This window comes from Myxocyprinus asiaticus, chromosome 41 (assembly GCF_019703515.2).
Source record: "Myxocyprinus asiaticus isolate MX2 ecotype Aquarium Trade chromosome 41, UBuf_Myxa_2, whole genome shotgun sequence".
NCBI classification, from domain to species: domain Eukaryota; kingdom Metazoa; phylum Chordata; class Actinopteri; order Cypriniformes; family Catostomidae; genus Myxocyprinus; species Myxocyprinus asiaticus.
This window is the reverse complement of record NC_059384.1, coordinates 3,313,495-3,338,000: the sequence shown is the minus strand read 5'-3', so window position 1 is coordinate 3,338,000 and position 24,506 is coordinate 3,313,495. Positions and strand designations below refer to the sequence as shown.

At 36.4% G+C, this 24,506-nt stretch overlaps 1 protein-coding gene across 1 annotated transcript; it reads right to left on the bottom strand.

Moving 5' to 3' along the window:
- Window positions 1-6,211: 6,211 nt before the first annotated feature.
- LOC127432152 (putative protein MSS51 homolog, mitochondrial) lies at window positions 6,212-23,144 on the bottom strand. Its single transcript, XM_051683003.1, has 7 exons — window positions 23,011-23,144; window positions 22,187-22,362; window positions 21,575-21,721; window positions 16,631-16,755; window positions 13,753-14,316; window positions 7,818-7,911; window positions 6,212-6,795 (listed from the first exon to the last, which is right to left on the bottom strand). Exons 2-7 carry the CDS (start codon window positions 22,342-22,344, stop codon window positions 6,603-6,605), a joined length of 1,281 nt encoding a protein of 426 aa, XP_051538963.1. The 5' UTR covers window positions 22,345-22,362; window positions 23,011-23,144; the 3' UTR covers window positions 6,212-6,602.
- Between the last annotated feature and the right edge of the window lie 1,362 nt (window positions 23,145-24,506).

Here is a 24,506-nt window from a genome sequence, read left to right as displayed (position 1 = left end):
AAAATCAATAGTTTTCAGTTTCAGATGCCATAGTAGAAATTACTTTTTTTTCTCCCAATTTGGAGTGCCCAATTCCCAATGTGCTTTTAAGTCCTCGTGGTGGCGTAGTGATTTGCCTCAGTCCGGATGGCGGAGGACAAATCCCAGTTGCCTCCGCGTCTGAGACCATCAACCCACACATCTTATCACATGGCTTGTTGAGCACGTTGCCACGGAGACATAGCACATGTGGAGGCTTCATGCCATCCACCGCAGCATCCACGCTCAACCCCACCGAGAACGATCCACATTATAGCGACCACGAGGAGGTTACCCCATGTGACTCTACCCTCCCTAGCAACCGGGCCAATTTGGTTGCTTAGGAGACCTGGATGGAGTTACTCAGCACACCCTGGGATTCGAACTAGCGAGCTAGCAAACTCCAGGGGTGGTGGCCAGCGTATTTTACCACTGAGTTACCCAGGCCCCTCAGCCATGATTACTTTAATCAGTGAGTGAAATAGAGTCAAATAACTGGACGGTTACTGAGATTAAGCGAGTAGTATTCGTCTGGTCATGTGCGGACCATCTCCATGTGGAATAAAACAGCTTTTATAAGGTTACTGATATGACTGGAGTCTTCATTTTAATGTGAGTGCTCATGATTTACTACATATATTGCAAAATAACAATTCATGTCAAAGATTTTCTGAGTGCACCTTCAAAAATTTGCCCCATTCACTTCCATTGTAAGTGTCTCACTGTAACCTCGATTTTTGCTTTTTTATTTTTTATTTTTTAAAGAAAAGGAGAACATGAGACTTGTACACTTGGGACATGTCGTAATATTTCAATAAAGTTGCTGATTTAAAAACCACTGATTGTATTATGTGTCACACGTGTAAGATAAAGAGAATACTTTAAATTCAAATTGTGAATTACATAAGTGTGGAGTGGTGGTGGCGTAGTGGGCTAAAGCACATAACTGGTAATCAGACTGGTTCAATCCCCACAGCCACCACCATTGTGTCCTTAAGCAAGGCACTTAACTCCAGGTTGCTCCAGGGGGATTGTCCCTGTAATAAGTGCACTGTAAGTCACTTTGGATAAAAGCGTCTGCCAAATACATAAATGTAAAACATAATGATGTAAAGTGGTTTTATACAGTATGTAGGATTTTCAGGGCAGTGGATATAAACTAGTGGCATCAAAATGCAAATATCCTTTTGTTAAAGATATTTATGTTCAGAGTCATCAATAATCTCTATATTATCCACATTACAGAGACTTACGTAATAAACAGAGAAGAATAATGGGAGGTAAGATACATCACTTATGAAATAAACAGCATGCAAGCAGAATTTTGAAGTGCAGCTTTTTAGATCATTTATTTATATGTGTATCTATTGTGTATGTATTTATTTTTACTTAGCATTTAATTGTGTGTTTGTTTGTTTGTTTGTGTGTTGAGTGGGAATCTCAGAGATTTATTATGGCAGAAATTAGGGAAAGGAAAAACAAACATTTGCAGAGTTTATTTAATTATAACTCCAGTTATAATGCATTATAAGACTTCCCTTATTCATAGTTATACTTCAGAGTATAATGCATTTATTAAACAAGCAAAAACCAATTTTAATGCAGCAGAAGTTAATAAAGTTAATCGGTATAAGTGCTGTATAGTGTAACCAGTCAAAAGGCTTTATGACGTGATCATATTATGCTCTTTGACTGCTTTAAGTGAAGCTACAAAACCAATATCTTCTTATAAACAGCCATGACATAAACTTGTAACATACATTACAAGTCAAACTAATATAATGGAAGTTATTTATAAAATAAGATGCACAAACATGAAAGTTTATTGAATAGACGCCAGTATAGAATCAGTTTGATTTTTGTTTTCATTCTTGGGTGTGAGTGTGAGTGTGTGTGTGTGTGTGTGTGTGTGTGTATGTCTCAACATACAGGAGCATCTCAATAAATTAGAATGTCATGGAAAAGTTCATTTATTTCAGTAATTCAACTCAAATTGTGAAACTTGTGTATTAAATAAATTCAATGCACACAGACTGAAGTAGTTTAAGTCTTTGGTTCTTTTAATTGTGATGATTTTGGCTCACATTTAACAAAAACCCACGACATTCTAATTTATTGAGATGCACCTGTACATATCAGAGTTTCTGATCTATTTTAACATTGTAGCTTTACAAGTGTTTTTAATAATAGCTCAAAATGTACATTGAATGTGTGTTATTTTATATTTGTGCATGTGTAATGTTTATAACTTCCAGCTTGACTTCTAATGTCTTATAACCACTTAAAAATATCATATGGATGCTTATAAGAAGACAATGCTTTTGTCACTTTACTTAAAGCATACCTATTATATATAACACACAGTATATACAATATATATCATACATTATAACTTCAGCAGATAAAATTGGATATTGCACATGTTATAATGCATTATACTCTAAGTATAAACATGAATAGGTGAGTATTATAATGTATTTTAATTGTGGTTACAATTATTTATGAGAAGTTATAACATATTATATAAGGTTTTTTATGTGACATTAGTAATGCATTATAAAAATGGGCTTCATAGAAGAGTTACCAAACTTTTGTCCACATTCCTGCTGAACACTTAGTGAACTTGATCAATAATATGTTTAATAAGCTTAAAAAACATAATGTCCGTCTTAGAAATGTAAAAAGTCACATTATATAAATTAACGAGTAGTGTCTTCTTCAAACAGGCAGTGAGTCTGTGCCAGAGAGAAGAATTATCCTTCTTGGGAAAACAGGAGATGGCAAAAGCAGCGCTGGAAATACAATTCTCAGAAAGAAAGCTTTTACGCCAGAAGCTTCTCCTAATTCTGTAACAGGCATATCTGTAAGAGGAGATGGAAAGGTTGATGGAAGAAAGGTCACAGTTATTGACTCTCCAGGAATCTTTGATACAGTTCTTCATGATGAGGCCATCAAATCCAGAATAATTAGATCTGTGATTGAATGCGCTCCGAGTCTCGATGCCTTTATCATTGTTCTAAAGGTTGAAAGGTACACAACACAAGAAATGGAGATTGTGGATAACATTTTAAAATACTTTGGAGAGGAAACCTTTAAACATTCAGTGGTTTTATTCACTCATGGTGAACAACTGGAGGGTCAAACCATCATGGAATTTGTGAACAAGAGTCCAAAGCTACAGGAGCTCGTTGCTAAGTGTGGAGGTCGCTGTCATGTTATTGACAATAAATACTGGACAAAATGTCTCCGTTGCCACTGTAGTTGTGGGTACAACAGCAACAGGGTTCAGGTGAAAAATCTGCTAGATTCCATAGACAAGATGGTGCAAAAGAACGGCCGCTACTCCAATGAGCTTTTTCAGCGTTTAGAGGAACAAATTCAAGAGCTAATCAATAATATGAACGAGCACAATTTGTCTGCAGAAGAGCGGCGAGAAAGAGCGAAAGGGACACTTCTGTGTAAACTTGCAGGAGCGACAACAGGTGTTCTTACTGGTGCTTTAGTGAGCGCTGGTGTTGCAGTGGCTGCAGTTTTGACCATACTTGAAGAAGCTGTAAGTTCAGAAGGTGTAACAGTAACAGCAGCAAGGGCTGCAGCAGCTGGGGGAACAGCAGGGCTTGCAGGTACAATTGCTACAGGTGCTACTGTTTCTGTTATAGCTCTTGGAGGAATCGGAGGTGCAGTTACTGGATGGGAAGCAGCAAATGAAGCTGATTCAGTTTGTGATGCAATGAATAGGGCAGCAACAGCTAACTATGAGAATGGGATTGTTGCACTTGAGAGAACACGAGAATTTATTCATAATTTATTTATCTAGGAGCTGAGAGACGCTAAAGTTTTGTATATACTGTATGTCTAATAGCTCAAAAAATATTCTTAAAGGAATATTCCAGGTTCAAGTTAAGCTCAGTCGACAGCATTTGTGACAAAGTTGATTACCGTTGTCACTCCGTTTCTTTAACCTCGTGCGACCCCGCGTAAACATGCATGGACGTTGTATTTTGGCTTTGCTATACACAACACATAATTTAAATCAATTTAAACTGACTGATCTCAGTTCAGGAGACTCTGTGCTGTCAGTAAAGTCATGTGAGTCATGTGACAGAACAACATGGCGCCGATCACAGCGGAGTTCGTCTTTGGGAGAAACGGCAACAAAACTACATCTGGTAAGAAATCTGATTACATTTTTACATTAAAACCTGTTTGAGTCAAAAGATTAGAGTCTCTAGTTTCATACAATATGCTATTTTTTAAATTTGAGTGAATTATCGTGAAACGCCACGCTGCTAAACACAATGTACACTAATGTGTACAATAGCACATTTTTTCCTTAGAAACCCTGTATTCACTGTGCATTATCACATTGAGAATTAATGGGTTCATCTAAAAGCTGAAAAATGTGTCTTTCAGAGGCTTTATATGGAGTTAGGATGAAAATAAGGTGCATTTTGAACTGTTCTGAGACCAGTGCAGACAGACAGCACACTGGAGGTTAAGTCATTCACTAAATAGGGAGCATCCTGTAGCGCATTCACTCCTAAAATCCAACTAAAAGTTCAGTTTCAGGCTGCAGATGATGTTTGGATCACTCAACATGTTTGACAGACATGTGACAATGATAATCAGTACATAGATTCAGAATTTATAATGTATCATTTTATTTTAACATGGTTGGCAGTGATTGGATGATGCTGGACATTACTTTGAATCAGAATTAATTATGCAAATTTCTGATGTAATGTCTGTAACATCTCAAAAACATGAATAAGCAACACTTCTGCAAAAAAAATAAAATAAAAAATAAATACAAAAATAAAATAAAAAATCAGACTTTCTATAGCTTGGGATTTTACAATGTAGTCCTGCTGTCCACATATGTGGACATACATTTTTAGGAAAACTATTTACTTTTATTATTTATTTATTTATTTATTGCTTGTTTATTAGGTAATACAAGTTACAAATCAAAAAGGGAAAAGGAAAATGCACACAGCACTCACGCGGGGGTCTCAGGAGGTTAAAACAAAAAACAAAAATGGACGTTACAGTGAGGCACTTACAATGGAAGTCAATGGGGCCAATTTTTGGAGGGTTTAAAGGCAGAAATGTGAAGTTTATCATTTTATAAAAGCACTTACATTAATTCTTCTGTTAAAACATTTGGATTATTTGAGCTGTAAAGTTGTTTAAATCGTTGTGCTTGCAGTTGTTTTAGGGTTTGTTGCTATATAGGCCTACACTGTCATTGCAACAAAGTTGCAAAATTGGATATCACTTTACACAGATGTGGTTAGTAAGTGATTTAATCACACTAAAATCTTGTTAACACACATATTGTTTATGTCTTGTGGCTATACTTTTGTAAATACTGTAAAAGTTGTGGCTTATAGACGTATAGGCAGCTAGTTCAGTGTTACACGTATTGTAACATACAGGCATATTTTTATTTCACTTTTTAAAAAACTACAAAATAAACAAAAATAAAAGTGTCACCAATAAGAGATAGAAAATAAAATGAATAAATAGGCCTAAACATGGAAATATGCAAGCAAGAATAGTTTAAATCGTTAATATTGTTGTCACATGACCTCACTATTTTGTTTAATTTCTGCATGTGGCATCCAGTTATCATCTTGAAAATAAATATGGTTTATTTGCATATCTTAGCTAATTTTGTGTCAAAATATATTAATCTTTGTCAGTTCAATCAACACATCTAATTTAAAGAAACTAGCTATTCAGATTCACTTAGATGTTAATAGTGGAGTATTCTTGATTTATGAATTGAAAGATATACTTTCATAAAGTCATAGTTTACCCAAAAATGATCATATTCCCTCAAAAAAATGTAAGTTCTACCGTCAAGATCAAACTTGATATTGTATGTTCTCACTATTTAAAATTTAAATAGCTGCTCATACTAAATTGCATATAATTTGACTTTATTGATTTATTTAAGTAATCTCAACTTTTTCTACATAAGTTGGATTTTTTTTTACAGTGTACAATAATAGATTTTTTGCTAGAATATATATATATATATTTATTTTTATTTTTTTATTTTTTTCAGAATATGTACTGACTGTATCTATCTTAGAATTTGTTATTGTGCTTTCAGTGACACAGAGACACCTGTATTTAATTTATAAAATGTATTAATGTATTTATTAAATTCATCACACTTCTTCCAATAACAATTCCATATCAAATCAATAATATTCACAGTAGTGGAATCTAAAGAGAAACTCAACCTACTTTTCAATACGAGTCAATAACAATATATGAGTATAATAAAACTGAACTATCTAATGTGGTCTCATCATTCATTTTTATATGTGTGGGAGAACTGAATGTTTAATAAAATGTGCTGCAAATGCTTGTCTTAAATAATTACTTTAAATGAAAGTGGCATTGAAAATTAAAAAAAAATTCTGCAATGGATAATTGAGCTTTTAATGTTTATTTGGAAGAATTTGTACATTTTGTGCAGTTTTTGTGACGTACGTCCAAATACTAAAGAAATGTAGAGACTTGTGAGAAATGCATTCAGATGGTTTATAAGGCAGTTTAACTGTAGGTAACTAATCTTCCTCTTGTTGTGCCTCCAGCAGCCCCTGAAAGTAAATGTAGAAGGCGTTGCAGTAACTGGGCGATTTGTTTGGGCTGGACTGAACCTGCTCAGGTTTCTGGGATCTGAAGGGGTTTGGCCCAGTGTCTTTAATGTCCATCTCAAGTTCTGCTAGAATCTGAAGAGAATACTGCAGCTCTGCATCACTGTCCGAGAGAGAGAGAAAATAAATAGTCAAAAGAAATATGTACCTATTTTAATGTATATGAGTCTCTATAGGTGATTGACAAATGTACAAAATTAATATTTCTATTTAAGATGCTGTAGCAGTTTTTCATCATTTTAATTTTTTTTAATTTTTTTTTTATTTTGCATTCACAAGTTTGTTTAAAATTGTCATGCAGTGGAACAAAATAATTTTTTAAAAGTGTAAATACACCATGCAGTCTTTCAATTTATATTAACTCCTGAAAACAGCATGCACAATAATTATAATTCAATTAGAAAAATGTTGCACTGAAAAAAAATAACATGGAAGTATTTCTGCATAAACATTACAAATCGAGTTAATAGTAGCATGTAAAACTTTGCCTCTCCCTAAATTAAAAGCTTGAAAAATATCTTATTTACTTTTTTTTCCAGTCCTGATTAGCAATATTTTCAAGGATCCTCCAGAGATCGCCTATTTAAAAATGGATTTGCTTGCATTTTTAGAGCAATATGTAAATGCATAAGCTGCCGTTTTTGCCGTTTAGACCCCAAATACAGTAGAAAATGTCAATATATTTAAATAGTATTTCTATCCACATTGTTCCTTTTGATAATATTCAGTATTTCACAGTTTATGACGAGGACAGTCACACCGCAAGACAAAAATAAAATAAAATAAAATAAAATAAAATAAAATAAAATTTAATTTAATTTAATTTAATTTAATTTAATTTAATTTAATTTAATTTAATTTAATTTAATTTAATTTAATTATTTTAATTTTAATTTTAATTTTAATTTAATTTAATTTAATTTAATTTAATTTAATTTAAATACAGTTTAAATAGATAACTGTTTATGGACCATTTCTGTTCTTCAGTGTCCAGCCAAACAAAGAAACTATATGAGAAAATATGCGGAGGACAGTGAAATTAAATGCCATGTCAGTTGTGCATATGTGCGTGGGTGTGTACATGCTGTGTAAACACTTAGTTTGAGTAAGTAAATAGTCACATACTTGTACATGGTGAATATGGATGGGATGTTGTAGTCTCTGAGCAGCAGTAAGGTGGGCAGCCAGCCCTCTCCTAAACCCTGAGATGCATGGAAACCTGGACAAGACGACAAACAACACAACACAACACTTAAATCACAAACACTCACAAAGAGGACAGAACTGAACAGGTTCAGTCTAGGAGATCCAAATAACATTTAAATCCAACATGAAGAGTAACAAACAAAGAGAGTTTAGCTGGATATTCTCTGGCTTTGTTTATATGTCTCCACATTGTGATTGATGCCCTGTATGTCCTGTATGTGCCCTCATCCAAGATTAGGTGTGTGTTGATATAGGTGGCATTAAAGTTAGTTAGCGTGTTCAAGGGTCCACTGGGGCAGTGGTAGCTCAGTGGTTCAGGCTCAGGGTTACTGATCAGAAGGTTGGGGGTTCAAGCCCCAGCACTGCCAAGATGCCACTGTTGGGCCCTTGAGCAAGGCCCTTGATCCTATCTGCTCCAGGGGTGCTGTATCATGGCTGACCCTGCACTCTGACCCCAGCCTAGCTGGGATATGTGAAAAAGAAGAATTTCACTGTATATGTGCAAATGTGTGATAAATAAAGAAAATTATAAATTATTAGAAAAACAGCAACAGTAAAAAGGGGTCATGAGTGTATTTATGACTGTGCGGTTTGCATGAATTTCACCTGATTTTCATTCAAATGTCTTCTGATGATCACTGTTTGGATAAAAAGCCACTAAGTCAGTGAGGCGGGTCAAAAAATGAACTTTTGCCACACCAATGGATCCTTTTCACATATCCGGGTTTGGAATGTGTAAGTAAACTATAGCAGGGTAAACATCTATAGCAGTGAAGAGGAGACCACAGCAAATATTATTTTTGTGTTCCCATTTGCTCCAACAGCACAAAGAAAAATCCATTATTACATTTCCATGACTTTCCAAAAGAGGAAAAAATAGAGAGAGACGAGTTACGATTGGATTTATTGAGCAGCAGTATCTGAAACCCCATCACAGCAGTGTTCAATTATGGAGGGCCAAATTATTCAAAATTAAATCATTAAATAAACCTTTAAATACGTAATGAAATCATTAAAACTATTAAATAATTCAAATAAGCATTAAATCAGTAAATAACCTCCCTTGAATGAGTACAATAAGAGATTTGCAGATGTTGACAATCACTTAATTTGAACCCATATAGAGAATGCAAGGGAAATGTTGGCCGAAATAAATGGTGTAAATGACCGTAACATTGACTTAGGTGTTGATTCTGTGAGAAAAGGTCATTTTGGAACAGGACGTCCTACTTTGAAAGGTGACGCCCACTTTCGTTGAGTGACGTGCTGGTAGCCGTTAACCTGAAAATTAAAATGAAAAGACACGCAGCTCATGCTTATATGAAAATGGATGCAAACTTATGCTAAAATAAAATACAAGGGATATTTATTGATTTATTTAATTATGTAAAGGTTAATTTAATAATTTTATAGTTTTTTTTTATTTCATTATGCATTTAATAATTTATTTAAATATTTAAATAATTATTTAATTTTGAGTCATTTGGCCCTCCATTTTAAATAGTGTTTGTTTTCTTTTTAAATTAAGGCCAGGGTAATATGACACAAAGAGTAATGTTATAAATTGACACTGAATAATTAAATGTTTTTAAATATATAACAATTTTGATACATTTATGCTGCTAAATAAGGAAGAGAGTTCATTGTGAGTGATTTTAGAAAAAATGACTAGCTATGGAACAATATTTTGCTTTATTTCATTAAAAGAGTATATTTTTACTGTCCCTGTGGGAAAAAAAAATATATATCTAGCTGTCTTTCCTTAGCATATTTGCAGCAAACAGATTTGATTTGCATATGTTAGTAAGGGTCATTCTTATACTGTGATTTAAACTATGTATTTTGTTCCCAACTGGCCAATACCCCCATTTTATTTTATTTCCAGTGCCAATTTGTACTTGTATTTGACACGAGGAAAGTGATAGTTGTTTATCTGGCTATTAAGTAAGTTAATATATAAGTATTCATTTAACAGAACCTTTGATCCAAAGCGACTCAACAACGGGGCTTAAGCCCCACCCAGCGTAAAAAGGCACTTTTGATTTTATTTTCATCCAAAACTCTTAACATCAACAAAAGACTACCACTGCACTTTCCTAAACACCTATTTGTCACTATACACTGCAAAATTTTCCTGATCCATGAGATCATCACGTGCGATGTTTAAAGGTTGAGATAATCTGACCTAACATTTAATACCTTTTAAAATGTTGCAAATTTATGGAGCTAATAAGAATCCCTGAAATGGTCACATTTATTTTGAGGAAAAGTACTTATATGTCATTGTCAGTTTTGTTCAAGGTGATTCAATCAAAAGACTTTCAATAACTGTGCAATAAGTGAAAGGATAGATAGTCTTTGGGGTAAAAGGGCTAAAGGCCCCCCCATTAAACACATTGCTTTTCCCAAGTGGGGCGAATAGATTTGTTATGAAGAATGTTCAAAGTGGGCTCACATTGACTGATTCAATCACAATGAAGATTAATTTGTTTTTATAATACATGAGATGTTATGAAATGCCAAATGTGACCGAATACTCAGGTGCATTTTTGGGCCGCCCCCGGAATTTTTCACACTCAAATTTAAAAGCTCACCGTTCACACATACTGCGGAATAATTGCAAAAAATTGGTCTAATTTGTCAGAGAACCCCCAAATAATAAAAAAAAAGACTCCAGGTGTTGATAAATAATATTGTATGTGTTTATAATCTTATGATAAACAGAAAGTTGTTTTTTTGTTGTCCTAATTTTGTAAACATGTAATTCTGGTTCTGTTCACTCTACCTCACTTTGAAAAGTCTCATTTTATTCCACTAGATGGCAGAAAGCACTAGAAAAAAAGATTTTCTCTCTATCACATTCCATCACAATATACAGATCTGAAATGTAGGTGGCGCTCTAACGCATTTTAGCCCTCACAGATGTGCTCGTCCATAGACATTCAGTCTAATTTTCAGTTCAAGCACCACCCTCATTATTTCATTGAATATCTCGGCCTCTGAGTGGACTAGAAGCTCAATCAAGGTGTCATTAGAAATCGAAGAGCCTCCCCTTTGCGATGATATATAACATTTTATCATCAATACTTGAAAACATATTTTTCTGATGATTTGTTTTGCATGCTTTTCCTTCTGGATGACGTATTTTGTTCTGGTCATCTGATATATAACATTGGCTTATTCAGCCAAGCAAGCTCACAGACAAGTAAAAAATGACTTTTTGTTTTAGAGAACTACTTAAGGAGAAAGCAGATAAGTTTTTGTCTACTTGGGACTTACAACAGCAGTTATCTGAACATAAAAGAGATGTTTGTATTTGATGAATTACAGAAATCATATTTCACTTTGTGATTCTTTTGAAAATCTTTTGAACTGTGTTATTAGGGCAACAAAATTAACTGAAGAGTCACATTTCTGATAATCAGAGCTTTCATTTGATATATGACTTGTCCATTTAGGTGCTATATGAAGGACTTTTATTTTCATATAAATATTTCTACCCCATTACCTTTAGGGGGCGCTAATTTTCAACGCGAATGTTTCGAGGCCGTAGTTAGTTATTTTAAGTAACATAAACGCAGAAGTAATGGTTATCTCTGAAAAGTTCATATTCTAAGCTTTCAAATTGAACCTCATACGCCTGACTTATGTATACGGAGACTTTACCGTTTTAACCGTAATCTTTTTTGCGATATAGCGCCCTTTTTGGAGCTTATGGCGGGTCCATATAGGAAATGTGCACCCTTTTCTGAAATGGTTATTTTGAATAAGCAGTACAGTATCTTAATTTGTTACTTAAAAAATGCATTTTGCTGTCTCAAAGGTAATTGCATAAGCTGACATATTTTGGCCTACAACTATTGCTCCAATATCACTATAACCTCTCCGGGGGCTTTTTACCCCAAGTGTGGGGCAATGCCCCCTTGCCACCTTGTTAGTAAAAGTAATTTCCATCGAAACAACCCTCAAGTTTTTATTATTTTCACACAAATCATGTTGCTCCATAAATATTTGATACAAAGAAAAAAGCAAATTTTCCTTAAGGGGGGGCCTTTAGCCCCGTCGTACCCCCACTTATCACACGGGCAATTCTTCTAGAGCATTCTGGACTTTGATGGCTTGCTCCTCTTACGTGTATAAACCCAGCAACCTTCTGGTTACCAGCTCTGGGCTTTAACATCACCACTAAACACCACAAGTTCTTTCTAGTAAAGTAAAATGCTAATGTACTATCGACATTCAAATGTTCTTTAGAAGTCGTTGATACATTTTTTGACAGTTTTTCAACATGTATGTCAGCATGCAAAAATGTGTGTGTGGGTGACTGACTGGTAAATGTGGTAAAGTGCTCAGAGATCTACTGGTGTTGAGTCTTAAACTGTCAGCAGTTACTATGTATCAGCGCTGTAAAAGTCAAACACCAGGGAAAAGACAGATGAGTTACAGCGTCGGGGAAATGACACCTGTCTGCACACTGAATCTCCCTAAAGATACGTCAGTCTGATTCTATAGATGGAAACTAAACCCCCCAACTTGAGTTTAAAGAGTCAAGCATCTGTACATGAAGACAACAGATTCCATTGAAAGTCAAATCTATATTTCAGTAAACTCCTCAACACCTAGGACTGTATAAGTACACCTCTAATTCATGTCTATGTTTTCAGGGTTAAGAGAGATGCAACACTACTAACATAACTACAGTTTTCTACTAGCTACTGACTTAACTGATTTAAGGATAAAAATCATATGAATGTATAAGAGAAAGTGTATATTTTAGGTGCTATGACAAGTCATTGTTTTTTGCAAAACATACAGTAGTCTCATGACAATGTAAAAATTAGTACGAGCTGACTTCACTCGTATGAAAAGGAACAACTTTATTCCCGAGACCAACCAATCAGCATCCGACTTGTCATGAGATCCGTTGTAACAATTATTAATCACCTTTTTATTTGCACGCACACTGTAATAATTTAAAAAGAACAAGCAAAATGCCGTTTAAAGTGGGGCACTTACAATGGAAGTCAAAGGGGCCAGTCCCTAAACGTTAAAATACTCAAAAGTATAGCCACAAGACGTAAATAATATGCGTGTTAACATGATTTTATGTCTTAAAAACGCTTTCTAGCCTTTTCTGTGTAAAGTTATATCCAATTTTACAACTTCGACGTAACACCATAAACCCTAATCCTGCAAAAATGACGATTTATACAACTTTACAGCTCAAATGATACACAAGTTGTAACAGAATAATTTATGTAAGTGTTTTTATAAAATTATAAGCTTCACATTTCTGCCTTTAAACCCTCCAAAAATTGGCCCCATTGACTTCCAATGAAAGTGCCTTGCTGTAACCTCCATTATTGCTTTTTTTAAAGAAAAGGAGGGACGATTGGAAATTATTTTTTTGTGGTAATAAACATAATGCAACAAATGCTGTTGAATAAGCTTAACTTGTATTAAGAATCCAGAATATTCCTTTAAATCATATTAATTATATGTTAAATATTATGTAAAAAGTTATCCACTGAGTAATTTCCTCTTTGCAGTAAAATGTTTAGTTAAGTACTGCTGTGTATATGTCTTCGATTTCAGTTTGCTTTGAGTGCTTTTAGTTTTATTTATTTATAAGTAGCTACAGTATAATGTAGTTAGCTACTTTGTACAAAAATTGAGTTTTGGCAAACTTGAGTTGAGATACTCGAAATTACGAGAAGCTTGTTTTAAAGGACACAACTCGTCTGAAACATTTTCTTGTCTCATGTCTTACCTCACCAATGGCAAATGTTCCTTAATCTTAGACACCTGTTTATGATATTCAGGTATGAATGTTATTGCTGGTGTGTGCATGTACCTGGGTGAAATCCAACCACTAGATCTGGTTTGGCTGCTTCTCCTTTCTCTACAACATCCTCCCAGAACTGATGATAGAGGCCCTTGTAAGCACTGATGTACACTCTTCCTCGGGGCCCGAAAGCCCTCAGTGGGGGCCTCATGATGGGCCCCTTCACCACCTCTGGCCCCACCATCACCACCTCCAGACCCTGGTGCCCCGGGAACATGCGGCTGAGCTCGTCCATGTCTGTCGTTCTGGCTCCCAGGGTCTCATTGTGACCGGCGCCAACCAGATGTACGGTCAGAGGCCGAGAATACGGGTCCAAGCGAGACATTTGAATCCCCAGACCCACAGTCAATGACCGAGAGAAAAACTCGCTGCAGACCCGCCACACAGACTCGCAAAGCTCCGCCTCCTCCGGATGCGGTCGGCAGGCATTGGTCCAGAGATCTGTCATGTTTTGGCCGGACAGGATGGGCTCCAGCCGGGGTGTCAGTTCACCCTGCATAGACAGCCAGTCATCCCAACACCTCACCTCTTTAGCAGGGCGAGACCACACCTCAGTAGAGAAAGGAAGATCTCCTGTTGGAGCACAGGTTTATTAACAAAATAATACTTAATGATAAAATGTTCAAATTCTTAAGCTTAATATTCATAGTCAAGAATTTCACTTAAAAGTGTGACACTGTGTCTCTTTGGTACTATCAAAACATTCCTCTGTTTGTTTGAGTAGCCCATCCAACATTGGCTCAACCAATAGTGTGAGTTTGGGGCAGGGCTATCTGTTTGTACAACCAATGGAAAACGGAAGGAGTTTTCTGGAATCAGTTTGTAAACTGATTATTTTTGCAGTTCCGTTTGGTGACACTGGTGTCTCTAAAATTACACACTTCAGTTTTAAGGTGTCATTCTTTGGTGGGGATTTCAACAAATCCCTAAACTTAAGTATTAAATGCTGGCACATAACTCATTTCGATAACATTTGTCCTACAGTCATGAATGATACTTCATATTGTATGGCTTATTGAGGAGAGGTCTGCTATTACTTTCAAAGTAATTATCTTATAAAATGGTGGAGAAAATACCCCAGATTTACATCGAGATCTGAGCCATATTTAGAATAGAGGTCTGCAACCCGACTCAAACCTTTGGGCCGAGTTAAGGTCAGTTTTTCAAGTATGACTTTGGGTTTGTGTCGACTTTAGGTTTGTATTTAATGAAAACATAAATTAAGTAAATATTTTGATATTATAATATGTATTTAATATAATAGGCTACATTTATTTAATATATGTAAATACATATTTTTTACATGCACACGCTCTCACTCAAGTGGGAAAACATTTTAATGGGAACAATGGATTTAGATGGCGCTATTCATACAGAGTTTGACAAATCGTCCGTCGACAATGCTAAGGTTTTTTTTACAGAGAGTGGTCCGAATGTTTTTCTTTGGACTGCGATGAAAACTGACTGACTAATGAGATCAGAGCTTTTTGTGAGTCGCTGCAGCTGCTCAATCCAGCGCGTTGGTGGCGCTAATCAACTGGCAAACACTAGCACTGGACGTGCAGCATATATACCCCCGAAACTATATACTTAAAAATGAATAGTTGCAGTTCATGAACCCTTTGTACAGCAGACATATCCCTGGTCTGTTTTTGAAAGTCTGCTTTTTGTTTTTAATGTCCATTATTTAATATGCATATCACTGTGCCTGTTATATTCTCATGGCATTAAAAATAGCAGCGATGTTCGGCAGTTCCTTTGCACTAAGCATGTAGAAAAATATCCCATAAAAAGATTCGTTACATGCAATGTTAGGCTAGAGGCTTTTCACATGCAATGTGTTTTTGCGTATGTGTCTGCGCAGCTCAATTGTTTTTCTATGTAAACACGCGCTGGATGGACGTTATTGACCGTTGTGCTGCTTCTCGCCATTTTTCAGCATCTCACGCAGAACCGGTGCATCTTTTAGACAATGTGTCAAGTTAAAAAGAACTTCAATTTTTAAATGCGCATCTAGAGACACCTGTGTTCTGTTATTCACAGTGCTGCATCTAGCCTTTTTAGCATGGGTGTCACACAGATTCGATGTTCATAAGAAGTTTAGGCTGCAAAGATTGTTACACATGATTCCAGAAGTTTCGGTGCTTGATAAATGGTAAGCCAACGTTTTTTCCCTTTACTCTGGTGTACTGAGGGGCTGCCGTGCATTGTTAAAATTGTTTACTGTTAAGGCACGGTCACATTTACCTTCGCACAGCGAAATTCGTCGTGGCCGGAAGTTGAGCGTGTGTGAAACCAGCAAAAAACTCGCGGTCACATTTACCTTCGCAAAGCGAAATTCGCGGTGGGCGTAAGTTGAGCGTGTGTGAAACCAGTAAAAAACGAATTGCCAAGCAGCCTCTCTTTAATGTTGCACTATATACTTAAAAATAAACTCGCCACTAAACGTATATCCTTGTCTCTATTGAAATGCTCATTGTAGCTGTGTACGAAGCACTGTCAACACAGAAGACACTGCCAAACCAAGCAACTTCCTATTTGGTCAACGCGATGAATTCGGCTGTCAAAGGTCACCAAACTTGAAGTCCATCGCACGGATTTCCATTGAGGTGAGTGTATTTCGCCCGCAGAGGGTAAATGCGACCGCGCTTTTACTGTTACAATGTTCTCTATGATGCTTAAATAAAATAAATCATATAGCAATTAATGTACTTGCTTGGAGGAGAAATTATAATGAGAGTGAGTGATTTCAGGATAGGGCCTAAAATCACACGGGGCTATGAGCCAGGATTGGGTTTGAATACAATGCCTGTGCACACTACTAATGCAGAGAAGAAAATATCACTGACATTGAACACTTTTGCAACAGCATGCTTTTTCATCTCACCGGTGTGAACAAGCCACTCCACCAGCCTGTCGATGGAAACCTTGTGAAGAATTTTACAGAACTTCTTATGCAAAGACCAGTCCTTCCTCTGACAGTCTTTACTGCAGTAATACACGTTTAGACACCTGTAATGTTACATGCAAAACAAATAAAAACAAAGAGACAAGATAAGAGGTGAAAGTGAGTTTACTGACCCTTGTGTCATTTCAAATGACTTTCTTTCCTCCGTGGAAAATGAAAGGTGATTTATTTAAAGAATATCCTGACCAGGGGGGCCTGGGTAGCTCAGTGAGTATTGACGCTGACTACCACCCCTGGAGTCGTGAGTTCGAATCTAGGGCATGCTGAGTGACTCCAGCCAGGTCTCCTAAGCAACCAAATTGGCCCGGTTGCTAGGGAGGGTAGAGTCACATGGGGTAACCTCCTTGTGGTCGCGATTAGTGGTTCTCGCTCTCAATGGGGCGTGTGGTAAGTTGTGCTGGATCGCGGAGAGTAGCATGAGCCTCCACATGCTGTGAGTCTCCGTGGTGTCATGCACAACGAGCCACGTGATAAGATGCACGGATTGATGTCTCAGAAGCGGAAGCAACTGAGACTTGTCCTCCACCACCTGGACTGAGGTGAGTAAGTAGTGGGAATTGGACATTCCAATATGGGGAGAAAAAGGGATAAAATAAAAAAATAAAAAAAGAATATCCTGACCAGTCTTTTCCATATAATGAAAGTGAATGAGGACTAGGGCTGCCAAGCTAAAAAATGACAAATAACTACCATAAAAGTTTTCTAAAGCCATACGATAACGATTTTGTGAGGAACAGACCAAAGATAACTGACTATGTGATCCAGTCGCAACAGTTTACAGTTAACAACTCAATGGATGGAAGATTATCAGTAAATAATGACTTCAATTTCAGTCTGTTCCTCGCACGAAGGAATTACTTAAGAAGATTTGAAATATAGCACATAAATCGTATGGACCACTTTTATGATACATTTATGGTGCTTTTATGGCATTTTACAGCTTGACAGCCCCAGTCCTCATTCACTTTCATTTATGGAAAAGAATTGCTAGGATATTTTTCAAATAATTCACCTTTTGTGTTCCAAGAAAGAAAGTCATAAAGGTTTGAAATTACATTATCGGGTGAATTATCCCTTTAAAGTCAGAGTTTTATTACATAATATCAACCCTCAAGAGTTAACGTTTCAACAGACAGATGAAAAGGTCGGTGCCATTTTTAGAATCTGCCCTCATCATTTCAGTACTTTAAGATTTTATTGTGGTGGCAGCATCATGCTGTGTACGTGACCCTGTCGTAAACATCTGCTTGGATTTTACGAAAATAGCTGGTACAGACAAAGGGAGACAGAACCAACTATGGTGACCTCAGAGATACAGTCTTTTATTTCTAATCCAAAAAGCACAGAGATATTCCCTATTAGCAGACAAACTTTTGAATAATGTTCTTACAAATCAGTCCAGCCTGTCTTTAAGATCTTTAGGAACTGGACCGGTCCAGTTTGATCAAATTTCTGGATCATTACTGGAGAAATGTGAATCATCTCTCCTGGATGGTGATGATGTGTTGGTTTATAGCAAAGAATAACCAGTAATGTCTTCTTTGAATGAGCAGTGTATTAAAAGAATGCTTGAATGGTAGACGCCCAACTGGACTCCAACTTCACTGTAACCACATGCTATTTTTAGGTGAATATCTGTGGTTTGAACTTTGTAGTATCTTACCTCCAGGCTAACCACAGGAGAACAGACCTGAACTCATCCACATGGCCCGTAGGACAGAAAAATCACTAATGAGGTCTCTTTAAAATCTCAGTTGTTTCTTATAGGCAGCAATGAGTTTAAATAGAGAGCAAATTAAGACTTTTGCTGAAGTCTGCTACTTCTCAGATGTTTCTCCTGAGAAAAAGTGACCCCAGTTATCTTACGTGTCTCCTCTAGAGTTTCAGAAGAGATCTTAACAATGTCCAAGAAGATACCAAAGTCTGCAATCTGAAGTCAAGCATAAGCATCTAATCCTTCCAATAACAAATTTGTATTTTAGCACAGCATAGCTCATTTCTATAGCTCTATACTCTTACCGTATGTCAACAATTGATTCATTTATGTCTGTTTTCAAGGTATTTTAAGAGCAACATCTGAAACAAAGTTGATACTTAAAAAAACATAACTGGGATCTCCATTAAGTCTCCCAAACCTTTGTCAATAAATGGTGAACAGCAGCATTTAACTAAACATTCAGCAACAATAAGAAGATAATATGGTTCATAAAAAAAATGAACTGAAAAAATAATACAGTCAAAACATCCGAACAAACCAATTTACTCAAATTACTTCCCAATGCTACATATGATAGGGATAGAATAGACAAGGGGAGCTTCATATTCTATATACAGTACATGAATCATCCAAACTAAATGATTCACTAAAATTAATCTGACTTTTTTTTCCTTGAATAGTGTGCATACAAACATTGTGCTCACATGGGTGAACGAATTCGGGAAAATGTTTTGCATCCTGAAGTGAAATGTAATTTTCCAGGACAGTGGCCAAAAACTGGGACTATCTTGGATAATCCTGAACGGCGTGGTTGTGTTGAATTAGCGTTAGCTTGTAGCATTAGCACCTGTTGTTAATGGGTGGGGGGGGCAGTTAAAGGTGTTAACATCTTGCATTATCTTTGTGTGATAATAAGTGGGTGATAATAATCAGAGGGCAGAACCCTGAAAGAGCTACGTAATATGACCTACACCTGCTACAGGAAAGACAGCACCAACTGGGACAAGCAGTGTGCATGCGTGATCTCGTGCAAGTTTTAACGACTGTGTTATGTGTGGAATAGTGTCATTGAGCTGACAGATGAAAGTTGATGTTAAATGAACACTCAAAGAATGATCTCTCAAACATGACTAAGTCTATTCCATGTTCTATTATTGTAGTTAAATCTAATAGCTCTCTACAATAACATAGGCTAAGGCTAGCATGCTCTTATTAGGGGTTAGTGATTTAAATAAACCCTTAGGATTAAACTAAAACATGTAACACACCCTGCACATTTATGTGGTAATTTAAGGTGGTACCTGAACCATATCTAGAGACCAGAATATCAGAGAATTTGAAGTTAGCTTTATCAAAACAACCACTTAGCATTCGCCCAGAACACCTTTGTAACCACATAGCAACACCCTCCAATGTGGTGGCAGATTTTGCATGGGCATGAAAATGTAAAACTAAAATTAGCCCAAGCCAACATACTGTAATACTATATAAGCCAATTAGGGTTTTTCCAAAATCTCTAAACCAAGACAAAAAATTCCAATTGTAACTGCTCCTGGAGCTTTTAAGATACATACCCCAAACTTGGCACGGACCTTCAGACTGTTGTGACCGGGGTTGCTTTGTCTTTTCTAACTGATCAGAATTACGGTTTTCGCACAGTGGGGAATGAAATATCAGAGAAATCACATACAGTATATTTACATTAACGGAATGCTCAAATAGGCAAAGACTAAAAATGTGAAAAATTCAAATGTAAACAAACCCAAACAAAGGTCTTTAGGCCACGTCCACACTAATACGTTTTAATTCGGAAAAAAAAATAAACATTCCTCCACCTGAAAACGGAGGCTTTTCAAACGCTGTTCATGGTCTAGGAAAACAATGACATTAGGAAACTGAAAACTGAGTGTGGATGTGGCCTGAAGAGATTCCGTCTTGTAAAAACCAGTCACGACTTCATAGAGCTCGTAATTACAAGTTGTAAACACAAAATTCTATGAAAGCCCGACTTGACAGTCATGACTGATCTCACAGTGAAATCGGAAACAGTAGGCTGACTTTTCTTCAGGTAAAATCTGAAGCTTTTAAATCTGTGCTTACCAAAATGCAAAGCATTGCCCCCAGTGGCCAAAACGGTAAGTGTTGTTGGACATAAGGGCACTTGTGAGCTCCATTTTCTGGGTGAAATGTCCACAGAATGGCGCCAAAAGTGAGTTGTGAAGCAAGCTGTTTTCAGTTGTCACTGTAATACAGTGAAGAGGAATGCATATTTTATAAAATGAACGCCCTCCAACCAAACCCCAAACCTAAATATAACCATGAGTGGAGTAAAAATGTAATGTTAGAGGAGAAAATGCAACCTCCAAATCATGCTTGTCACTGATTACATCATCGGAGGTGATCTTCCCTCCCTCCAGGACATATATACCGGGCGGTGTGTGAAAAAAGCTCGGAGGATCATCAGAGATTCCACTCACCCAAGCCATGGGCTTCTCTCACTGCTACCATCAGGCAGGTGGTATCACAGCATCAGGACCCGAATCAGGATTTTTATTGTATACAGTCTTATTTTGTGTATACTGTATATTGTATATTATTAGGTATATATTGTATATTGTGTTCAGAAAATCAGTTGTTTATTGTAATTGTCATACTGCTATGTTGCTTGGACCTGCACCCAAGACTTTCACCCACTGTTGCACTTGTGTATATGGTTGAGTGACAATAAAGGGTATTGATTTGATTTGATTTGATTTGATTATGCAAACACGAATATTTCCTGGTGTCAATGAGGGATCCAAAGTCGGGTCTCCCATGGAACGCTGCTGACGCAATGTGCTCCCAGTTCCGTCACATGGGAAGGTAAACACATCGGAGCCAATGTAAAAATATATGATACGAGATGGCACTCGTCTGTGACTCGGTATAATGCGGCCGATCCTAGAGTACTGGAACTATCGGAAACAACATTGTTTTATTCTAGTCACCGTTACCTGGAGCACTTTGTTTTTAAACATTTTGCAAAGAGGTGATTTAATTAAGTAATGCTGTGATTAAATATTTTGCTGTCGTCAACAACAAAGCAACACATGGATCCATTTTTGGCATTTTTAGCATTGTCTCACTTGGTGTTCGTATATACTCACTTAATGCAGCGTTTAAGTGCTTTAGGGTCTGGCAGGTTGGCTGGAAGTTTGGAGCAGCAGGCACAGAATTTAAATGTGTCTTCCAAATTTTGAAACATTTCTTTATGGGAACGAAATCCAACCTTCCCTTTCCCCTCCAATGCTGCCCTAATACAGAGAGAGAGAGAGAGAGAGAGAGAGAGAGAGAGAGAGAGAGAGAGAGAGCGATAGAGAGAAAACATGTCAAATTCCACTTTTACTCAATGGGAAACCCATTTTACACACATTCATCCATGCTGAAAAAAGCTAAAACCAGCCTAAGCTTTTTGGCTGCCTGGTCTTAGCTGGTTTAAGTTGGTCTCCCAGCTTGGCCAAGCTGGTCTAGCAGCACAAAAGTGCCCAAAAGACCTCTAAAACTAGCCACTGACCAGGGCTACGTTTCCCAAAAGCATCGTAAGCTTAAGTTGATCGTAGTGACCACTGGCGCCAATGGTTTCTAAGGTCTACTTAGGATTATGATGCTTTTGGGAAACGCATCCCATGCTGGTAGACCAGTGAAGACCAGCTAAACAGCTTAGGCTGCATTTACCTGTTTTTTTTTTTTTTTATCAGGGATATGAGTATTGTTCTCACCTGTAATCTTTGTAGTCCTTCATGTTGAGTTTGTCTAAGATGACTTTAGATAGTCCAGGCACATTACAGTCCAGAGAGTAGAAACCAAACTGGTCTGAGTAAACACTGTCAGAGCTGGGAGTAAAAGTGTTTGGTAGAGCTGGAACCGGACCGGCCATTGTGTTTGAGGTCTTGACCTACACATGCATGAAACCCCAAATAAAACTGAAGCCTATTTTTAGAAACATGAAGACTTTTTTGCATTGTGATGCTATTTTCATGACTATTAAACATCAGTAAATTCAGAAATATGAAAAAATCTAATTCATATTACTGTGAATTTTTTACGAGTTTCCCCAAATGAATCAGAATGTTATGTGTCACAATATAGATATATATATACATAGTTGTTTCCTTTGATCTTGGGGTGAAATATGATCCCAAATGACCATCCACAGATCTGATTTGTCAACATTAAAATGTCAAAGCAAACGTTCATATAAAGTCTCACTCTGGAAAGCTGCTAACATGATAAATGACACTTCAGTGCTCTAATATTTCACATCAGTTACTCACAAACAAAACCATCAAACTTTAAACCATATAAAAGAGTTACAGAGAGCGAGAAAGAGATTTGCAGGTTTGCTTTACAAGCGAATGTAATACTACAATTATACAATTATTACACAATTAATCACTGCTTACTAACAACTAAATATTCACATATAGACCCTAGAGTCTCTATAAACTAATATAAACTCTTAAAATAACTAGAAATATCACAGCAGAAATATAATTGTTATAAAAATGTTTAAATATAAATAATAATAATAAAAAATACTCACTAGAAAGAAAAATCTGCAATCGGCAAATTAAAAACACAATTTGCTGAATATCTCATATAGGAACAGCCAAAATCCACAGCCTTGGGAATTAAACTTTCCTAAAATCCAGATCCAGTCACGATGTGGTTCTTCCCCAGACCAGACAGCAATAGTAACTCCACCTCTCTCTCTCTCTCTCTCTCTCTCTCTCTCTCTCTCTCTCTCTCTCTCCCTATCTCTTTTCCTCTCTCCTTTTTTGGGATGAAAGGAGAGATTGTCCAGGTCGAGTCCCTAGAAACAAGTTCAAATTACCCCGAACACTTTCTTACCCTTCAGTTACCCCTCCTCTCTCCTCCCCAGAGTCATTCAAGACTTCATGGTGGTCTAGAATTACCCCAAGATATACTAACCCCCAGCTTTTCAAGATGCCCACGGTCTATTTATTACCCAATATTGACCCATTTTAATACGCCCACATTTCCCTGTCCACATTTTACTAGCCCTCCTCCTCTATACAGCACATTTCCTTTTTTGTCACAAAGCATAATTAATATCGCCTGTAAATATTGTGGTATGATGCAATCCTATTTTTCACACTGTATACCCTAATGTGGTCATTACTGGAAAAATCAAGTTGTCTTAAACACTAATTGAAATGTCAAATTTGGGCTGATAACTCAAATATCTATGTTCCTTGAACTTATTATTATTATTATTATTTAATCCATAGACTTTAAGATTTTAAGTGTTAATAACTCAAACTATTGCATTATTGCATTTTTGTGGAGAATTCAGTTTAATGATTGATGTACAATCAGTTATAATCTTCATTTTTGAAGCTGTGTTGTTATATTACCTACCTTTATGTCCATTTACTTAAAATTATTAAGTTGAAACAACATTTAAATAGCAAATCTGAGTTAAGTCTACTTGCATCTAGATACCTCAACTTAAATAGTTAAGTTCATTCTGTATGAACGCCAAGGTACGTGAAATTCATTACACAAGTTTTGGAGACGCCATTACTCAATTAAAATGAGTGAATGAGTTTACTCAATCAATTGTGTAGAATCAACTCATTAGGGTTTTCAGTGTATTTAAGGCTGATATTAACAATTTTAACACTTACATTTTATTTTACAATTTTGAACATAACAGGTTAGACACAAAACATGTTTCAAAAGAGAAGTGGAACTAGTTAGTAATTTTTGTTCAATTTTAAAGTTAAATGTGTGTTATTGTAAGACCCAGTAATCTATTCAAATGATATAAGCATAAAAATGTCAGGTTTACAATAATGGGGTTGAAACATTTTTGCACTTTAGAGTTAGTGCTAGTAATGATAATAAATATCGGTACTTTGCAGGGCTGTAACGTAATATTTAAGATTGGGGGAAATAGTTTAAACATCTGCCTTGAAAAACCCATATTTGTTGACCATTAATCTGCACGTCAGGGGGGATGCATGACCCTATGTTGGTCCAGCAAGGAAACTTGATTTCTTAAAAAAGCAGAAA

What these genes read in the sequence shown, in the direction of transcription:
- LOC127432152 (XM_051683003.1), bottom strand. Translation starts at nt 22,344, where the DNA reads ATGGCCGGTCCGGTTCCAGCTCTACCAAACACTTTTACTCCCAGCTCT. An exon ending in GCACTTAAACGCTGCATTAA is followed by an intron (nt 16,756 to 21,574) that starts GTGAGTATATAC and finishes GTAACATTACAG; the next exon opens with GTGTCTAAACGTGTATTACT. An exon ending in GGAGTGGCTTGTTCACACCG is followed by an intron (nt 14,317 to 16,630) that starts GTGAGATGAAAA and finishes GTGCTCCAACAG; the next exon opens with GAGATCTTCCTTTCTCTACT.